The sequence below is a fragment of the Saccoglossus kowalevskii genome, chromosome 11 (genome assembly GCF_978046115.1).
Source record: "Saccoglossus kowalevskii chromosome 11, keSacKowa6.1, whole genome shotgun sequence".
Lineage (NCBI taxonomy): Eukaryota > Metazoa > Hemichordata > Enteropneusta > Harrimaniidae > Saccoglossus > Saccoglossus kowalevskii.
In genome coordinates, this window is record NC_140651.1 from 17,001,679 (window position 1) to 17,010,268 (window position 8,590).

Below are 8,590 nucleotides of genomic sequence, written 5' to 3' on the forward strand. Positions count from 1 at the left end.
ACAGGCTGTTGTTTTGCAATCAACCCGAAAAACAACATAACGTCCACCAATGTACATATTTTCTGAGAGTGGCCGTGTTCTCTTCCATTGCGTCATCGCTGATTATACTTGCCTCGAACGTTGTAAACTGGTTGGCTATTTTTGACATCGTACTATATATTTTTGACACAAGTTTATTATTGTATTATTATCATTTTACGAGAACTGACAATATCGGTAAAGCTATTGTGTTCTCACTGTAGATTTTACATAGTAATTAGTGGATTGCGAGAGTCTGTTTTTGCCCCAGTAATTTAGTTTTGAGTGACATTACCCTGCGATTATTTTTTGGCGGTTTGGCTATAACTTAGAAACCATCGCTGTGTAATGCTCAGCTTTACGTTGGATAGCAGTACTTTTGGACGCTACCATTTTTCGGACGGGGACACAGCACAGACTCTGCTTTCTTCTTGTTTATTTTTCTGTGAAGCACATGTTTTGTAATGTTCGGAAACTGCCGTTGTACTTAGACATGTTGTTGCTATGGCGTTTCTATATTGAGTGACTTACTAGTTTAAATATTAAAATCTGTCCACTTTACATTTGTATTTTATTTATTTTTATTTGACAAGTTAGTTGTTCGTTCCCCCAGGCGATATAAATGCCTGTATGCTCCTCATCACGCCAAATTAGCTAGCCTGAGATTCGAATACGATTATTTTTATGAAATTGGGAGATTCGCACCGGAGCTCAAATCCGGTTATCCATTGTGCGTAAAACGAAATATCTCGCGGTGGACTTCGTGCGAGAAATACTCGAGTTTCACACAGTTTAAGCCCAGGTGTGGAAAACGTTAGCAAAGTCCGGAACACCTTGCTATTTTCCATCTGTAGTTATATACAAACCATACATACTGTGGTAAGAAATGTGACAAAATGTGGTAAATCACACAAAGTATATATATGTGCCATTTTGATGGCCGTTTGTGCCTAAAAGGACACTGTGTCATACGGGCGTCATTTAGAAACATTTTTACACACAAACACTAACTTTGTAAACTTTTTTTAAAGCAGACATGTTGCAATAAAGAAGAAATCAACAACAACAAAAGTTGTTAAAGAAGGCAAGTACGTGCATCTAATTTTCTGTTACTTTTATGAAGTCTGTTATCTGTGTGCGTATCTGTTGTGATATGTATGCATCAATATTTGATAATGTTCTAATTGTGTGCCGTAATTGAGGTAAATCTGTCGATAAACAACCGAGATCCAGAACGTCAGAAGTTCTCGATTTTGATATTTTGTTTGAAACATGTGTATGTGCATGTCTATATGTATGATTCATGTATTAGGCTTGGATATGATTGGTCTAAACATTTCCAATATACAGGCAGTAAGGCACGCACGCACGCAGGCCAATCCATAAGTCTGAGTTCTTGGAGACGAATACCAACAATGACAGTATTGATAATTAGTGTGTTTGACATTGTATTTGAGGTGAAGAATACATTTTCGACATTCGAGGTTGAAAAACAATGTGTATATCTACTATGAATGCTAAAGTAATTAAAATAAATTACTAAATTAATCTAGAAAAGAAAAGGACAATTTCCAGAAGATAATGGAAAATGCTATCAGAGATGTGAAACATTGGACCCAGAACGGAACGCGCCTGTATGACAGGAGGTAAGACCAATTACAAATAAAATAAATTGAAGTAACTGGCGCTGTATTGGTGAAATGTTTATATGCTGATGTTTTTTTAAAGCTGGTAGGAAGCACTGACCTTACATGTATATCATGTATATATTTTGCAGAAACAATCTTTACAAGCATATACTCGGATTGAGTTTCCAAGGTGAAAGTGAATCTCGTGGATTTCTTGATCATTTTGTGGTATGTATGTTGTTACTTATGTTATCGATATATAGTGAATTGATTTTACATCAATTCAAAAAGTAATGTAAGAGATTAAAAATCGAAAGATTTCAGATATTTTACCTTTAGGGCTGATAAATAAATTGGGGGAAAAATTACAGTGCGTGGTGGATTTTGTGCGTAATTTCGGTAAATTTTAGTTGTGGGTAAACCGTATATTTACATAACAAGGTCATGTGACGGAATAAAAACAATGGATTTGATTTGAATATTGATTGAAGCTGTCCCACATCCTGGGTGACAGCTCTGATCCCACTTTTTGTCTTGTTCTAGCAAATAGAGATCTGGTTCAGGACATGTCAAAATACCTGATTTCAGTGTTGTAGACGGCTTATCTTTGATTGTACGTACATACGTATGCCATCATATACTTATAAATGTATAAAGTTTGAAGTGAATTGCTCAAAGAGTGTAGCAGATGAATGTCTGACACAAAATTTGACAAAAACAAAGTAGCAACCAGTTTGGAAAGAATCGGTCGAAGCATGAGATTTAGCTCTTCATGGTTGAAGTGCTTCACGAATTTAATATCTTCAATATTCTGAATGCATGGAGGTATTACGACTAGTCGCCATGGTTCTCTTGTATACATTTCAGGTGACACGGTCACGTTTTATTAAATAATTAATGTTAATTAAAATAGTTCGAGAGTTTAAAAGATTTACCTATAATTAAAGCAAAAGAATTTAAATCGGTTTAAATATAACATACATAATGAAGGTAAAGCTACATTCAAGGTGTTTGAATCAGTATCAATCACATCTTAATGTAGTTATGTTACTAAGAATGCAACATTTTCATACAATCATTTTTGGATTGTTTAATTAGGCTGTAACTAGTTTACCCTGATAACGCTTCTATTTGTGAATTATAGTTTGTCAAACCAAACGTGATATCATAAAGATATAACATTAGTGAGTATGTGGAATATTAACATACTTTAATTTGTTATTAGAATAAATTCAACATAAATAACACCATGTACAAAAGATGCAGTCGGAAATGGGGGTATACTTAAAAATAGTGGATGTGGAGAAGAAATCGACAAAGCCGACTACGTGTTCAGGTAAGGCAAGTTCCCAGCATTCTAGATCAGTTTCGAGCATTGTGACAACGTTCACTGAAATAAAACAAAATGTATATATTCTTTGATACACAGTTACAACGTAGTTACAAATTAAATGTATTAATTATTTGGTTCAATTGCGCATACTTAGCTGTAATTTTGGAGACCAAGTTTTTGGACGTTACATTGTTATTATAAATTTAGATAAATTTAGTTATTAGTAAATTTAAATTATTAGGTCTATTTCAACAGATACATATACCCATACGCTTACTCAATGCTCAATTCAATATGGGGGTCATTTTTGGTTTTGTGTGGTTTTGTTTTGTAGGGCAAATCTTCCTTATATTCATAACTTTACAGACGACGCAGGAACCAAAGCCAACTTTACTAGTTTCAATCCAAGTATAATTTGGAGAAGGCGAGACGTAATCTTTTTACTTGAATATCTTTGTGTTGCTTCATAATAAACTTGTACTCGAATTATTGTGTGCTTTCGATACGTTGATTAAAAAACAGGTAAATATTGTTAAATGTATTCTGAAAATTAGATTTATAATATGTGTGTCGAGTAACAAAAACAATCCTGTGATTCTACACAATAATTAAATCACTCTATGTAAGACCGAAACAACTACGCAATTCTAGGCTTATTCATGATTTATACTTAAATTGAATATTCTATAGGTACAATTACAGTATTAACAAACTTCACAGAAGAATTTATTTCTCATGTAAAACACAATACTACATTAAGAGCTTCTGTAGTTGATCTGACATACTTGTGGTCACTGAAAGATTTTTGGAAATTTGAAAAGAATGTGTCAACAGGTAATTTAGTTATTTAATTACATACAACCACAATGCCGCCGTATTACACATTACGTTACATGAATTGAATGTGACGGAAAAAATGTTTCTAAATAGCAGAAACAAATATAGCTGTATAGTATCTATTAAGAGCTTTTGAGTGTTTAAGGGCCAGAATACCATTAATTTTTTTTAATGTTGGAAGATTTGATTTGCGCAATCTATATGCATGTAGCTTACACGGTGACTGTACATCATTTGGTCATTATGGCGTTAGTTGCATGTTCTCTACTGCAACAGTGATTGAGCCTGGAAATATAAGCATAATAACAAGGCCGCAAGACTCTATATGGTCATTCGTTATGTTTGTCATATGTCTTATCTAACACCACAATTATGGTACTAGTTGCATGTTAATGAGATTGCCATATACGGTCATCTAGTATGTTTTTTTCACATCACTCGATAAAGAGTAATTGGTCAATTTATGTAAATTGCATAATGCAAGATGGTGGCCAAAATACCGTACTTCCTCGTTCATAAGCCCAGGGTCCTCAATATGCAAAATCGGGGTGAATGGGGTGTGAAACGAGTAAATTATTCTTAGACGTGACCTGTTGGCGACCGTGAAAGGTGTTTAAATACTTCCTCCGCACTCAGTTTACCTTTCGATATTGACCATTTTATCAGTGATATAACGATTTTACCATAGGTTCCTATGGCGTAGATAATATGCCATTTCTCAAATTGCAGGCTTGTGCGTTGGCTGAACAAATCGTATATAATGTGAATGATGACATGTAACTGTGACAAATCTATTTCAATTACCCAGCCTATATTACATACAACACATTCGTTGTTTTTCAGGAATGTTGATGTTCACTCTGGCACTTACACACTGTAAGGAAATCCATCTGTTTGGATTCTGGCCTTTTGATGTAGATGTAAAGGGTAACGATCTACCTTACCACTATACGGAGGACCTCAAATGGAGCAAGGCGTCAAGAGTTGCTCATTCTATGACGTCCGAGTTCGAAAAGCTCAAGAACCTACATGTGGAAGGCGTGCTCAAACTGCACATTGGACAATGTCAATCGTGAGAAAAAGGCGAATAATATACTCATTTTTTTAATAATTACAATTTGCGTAAACTTTTTAACGCTTGTCTATACTTAATGGGGTATTTCAGTGGCTAGATCATATATTATGTCAGTTCAAGCGGCTATAAGGGTCGGGATCAAAAAGGGGTCATAAGGGTGGGATTAAAGAAAGGGAAAACCTTTCACGTCATGAAGAACCACTGAAAAACATGACCAGCTTATCCAGTTAGGTGGCCATTTTTGAAGCGAATTAATATTGTCACTAATAATATCACAGGGCGGTGTTAATTTGATTTGAAAATAATCGGAACATTGCATAATTTGTAAAGTATGCACTAGGGGAAATAAGTGTATTGTGGTCTGGGGAAGCCCAGAATTGGCTATTTTCTCTAGAAATCATTGGGTCAGATTACACTCATTTATGATTAGCCACGGTTGTGTTTAACAATCATTTTACATCTATTCAACTAACTTGTCGAAGCTGAAAATAAACATTTTACCAATCTACGTTTGCTTTCACACTTGCATTCTCTTGCATTTTTGTGGGTAGTGCTTTAGTTGGGGTTTCAATGGTGGCTGTTGAGGTTATTCACCGGGTTCACATATTTTTTAAGCTTTGATACTGGGGTCAAGGTTCAAATTATCATTGAGAATGAATGAGAATTTTTCATTCACTGCACAGTTGATGCCAGACGCTGAGGTCAGACACGAATTATTTCTCCTTCAGCGTCATTTGTATCTTAAAACACATTAACAATAGAAATTATATTATTATTGAGCTATTTGTGTTGGGTAGCCCAGTTTTTGTATTACATTACACTTGTGATCTAATTCGACTTTTGTGTATTGTCTTTCAAGTAAATATTGTATTTTACCTTAAGGTATTAATAGCATTGAAGTGTTAAATCAAAGCGTGCGTGGTGTCTTTTAATGTCCTAATATTTATGCTGACGTTTTGGATATAGTATTATGTAATGTTATGAGTATTTCATTTTAATATGCAGTTAGGTATGGTATTATTTCATTATATCTCAAATGATATAAGTAGGATGAAACGTATGTTGTTCATTTTTAAAGCAAAACACGGTGGGTACTCCTATAGTTTAGGTTTATGGGTATGTGCCGCTGTTTTCTATGTTCGTGGTTAAACCGATCTTTGTGGCCCAATTTTAGGATTTTCGCCATTTTAGAAACATTTTGGCCATTTATTGGTGTCAACAGTTTTCCGGGCCAGTTTTTTTTTGTGTGCACCCGTTTAATAGAGTGGACAGTTGCGATAAACAAAGCAATGTAACAAACGTGGCACCCATACGTACACATGTATTTTCTATCAAAACATTAGTGTTTTAGTATTTTTAGAAAAGAGTTAAAAGAGTTATTAAAACACTTTTTGATAAGAATTAAGCACATTGTAAACACACAGAAATACACTTTTTTAAATAAAACACTATGTGTTTTACGAGGATATAAATGTGTCATTGAAGTGTTTATTGACATTTAAGGACTAATGCATCCAACTTTTTTTTATTTTTTTTCAGATGTTTTTGTGCCAGGCGACAGTTCCGGACATTATGTCACTGTTGTCTCTCCTGACTTTTTTTGTAAGTGCAAATTGCTAGTGCTGAACTTGGGTTTACCGATCATGAGTCTGATGCGACAACTACTATGCTACCAGTGAATAATCCATACAACTTTATGCAAGCAGTATTAACAAAATTGGGTGAAAAGTATGAGGAATCGTGAGTAAACATTATGGTATATATGCCAACTAGACAATCACCGAAACTGACGTAATTCAGCGCTAGGTCATGACATTACCTTCAGAAAATAATTTTATGTCAAGCACCAACTTATATGGTCTTACCAATCTAAGTACAACTAAAAATTGAGACACATGGTAAATTAAGTACCTCGTGGCCTAACGGATGTTATTAATCCGCATGTGTTCCAATCACATGTGAGCATTCTCACATGTGATTTAAACATTTTTCCCAAAAAATGTTCAATTGGAAACACTTCAGAAAGCAAAATCACCAACGATGTTTCAACCCAAAACACCAGACTATAAATTTTTTGCAAAGATTTCAAGAGAAACGACCTGTGCATATATGCAGACCCGAGGATTGAGTGTGAATGGAATCGCAATACATGAAATTAATGATTTTTTTTGTCCCACTACTTTTTACCCAAGAATTTGATGTGCCCGGAGAGACTGCATTCGAGACAACAATACCACATAAGAAGAAATTGGGCATTTTCATTTATGTGTTTTGATAATAAGCATGCATGTTCCTGGTGGAAACACTTTACAAAATGTGTGACTAGTAAAAACACTTTAAAAGTGTTGTGATAATAAGCATTTTTTATACATGTTCTTGGTGAAACATTTTACAAAATGTGTGACTAGTAAAAACACTTTTTAAAGTTTTCATAATATACACTTGTCGCAATTATGCAGATTAAAAGTGTTTTTAAAGTGGGGACAAGCTTATAAACACTTTAAACTTTTGAAAGTAAGCAATCCCCCACTTGTGGTCACCTATACCCCCCCCCCAATTTTTTCATTACTTGAATTACAATATTCATTACAATATTTCACATAATAATTAATATAATTTGTAATAAAATCAAATATAATCTGATCCAATGTATCACCGTGAAAAGTTAGTACCAACTGGTTACCAATACAATTAGTGTCGCAGTCAATAACTATGTATCTAAAATTAATATATAAATTAAAGTATTTTTATTTATTTATTCTTATTTTAATGATTCTTTTATTAAACTGTTAATAAACTATTTTAAAATGTTAATAAACTATTTTTAAAATATTAAATGGTAGGACTGTATATTTGGGTGGTGCGCATTTTCTAGGGCATTATATTTATACCAATGATCAGATTGTTTTGAATTTTTAAAACATTTATAAATATTTTATGTATAATACTTTTATCATGAAATTCACTGTATATCTTAATAATTTATTTTATAAGTACTAAATCGAGTTAGTATTTAATTTCATTAACATCCATAATCAAGAATGCAAGATGCCCCTTGTAAATCTGGTAAAAATATCATAGTGGGAAAAATCATTTAGTTAAAATCACAGGTAAGCGTTATTACAACAATCTTCTGTATGTCAGCATGTTTATAACCACGTCAACATGGCCACATCTTGCCGAAATATTGTATTGCACACAATTACACGGGCAAAGTGACCCTACACAATTATAATGTCACATAAAATGCATATGAAAATTAAGGGTTGACTACCTGCAGTCGCCGTTTTCTTGAAATCGGCCATGTGATGGGGACCGTAGAAAATTACGACATGAACTTTGCTGGATACAATTTCTATAGTACATTACAAATGGTATCCATGATCACTGCCCTCATAAGCATCTGCTAATTTCATTTGCACTGCACAAATTGTTATGCTTTTCATTGCCACAAAACAATTGGATTTGGTCGTTCTATTTGTAAATTATTCATGTGGAGAGAAATAAACAGATGTTTCTAGTTAACATCTCATCTGAGATAGAAAAAATGGACTGAAAAGGGGCCACATAGATGAAGAATATATCTGTCTACTATACTCTGTGAAAGAACTGCTGGAAGTTGGTTAAAGTCACCAAATAACAACACAGATTTACCACCGAAGGGAATGTTGCTTATTTAGGGGATGTAGTTCTACATAC

General features: G+C 33.9%; 1 protein-coding gene across 1 annotated transcript; it reads left to right on the forward strand.

Annotated features, from left to right (window-relative positions):
* The first annotated feature begins 2,918 nt into the window (after positions 1 to 2,918).
* On the forward strand, positions 2,919 to 4,892 carry LOC146736248 (alpha-2,8-sialyltransferase 8B-like). Its single transcript, XM_085505231.1, has 3 exons — positions 2,919 to 2,982; positions 3,670 to 3,813; positions 4,660 to 4,892. Exons 1-3 carry the CDS (start codon positions 2,919 to 2,921, stop codon positions 4,890 to 4,892), a joined length of 441 nt encoding a protein of 146 aa, XP_085361357.1.
* The last annotated feature ends 3,698 nt before the right edge of the window (positions 4,893 to 8,590 follow it).

What these genes read in the sequence shown, in the direction of transcription:
- LOC146736248 (XM_085505231.1), top strand. Translation starts at nt 2,919, where the DNA reads ATGGGGGTATACTTAAAAATAGTGGATGTGGAGAAGAAATCGACAAAG. An exon ending in AAAGCCGACTACGTGTTCAG is followed by an intron (nt 2,983 to 3,669) that starts GTAAGGCAAGTT and finishes AATATTCTATAG; the next exon opens with GTACAATTACAGTATTAACA. An exon ending in TGAAAAGAATGTGTCAACAG is followed by an intron (nt 3,814 to 4,659) that starts GTAATTTAGTTA and finishes GTTGTTTTTCAG; the next exon opens with GAATGTTGATGTTCACTCTG.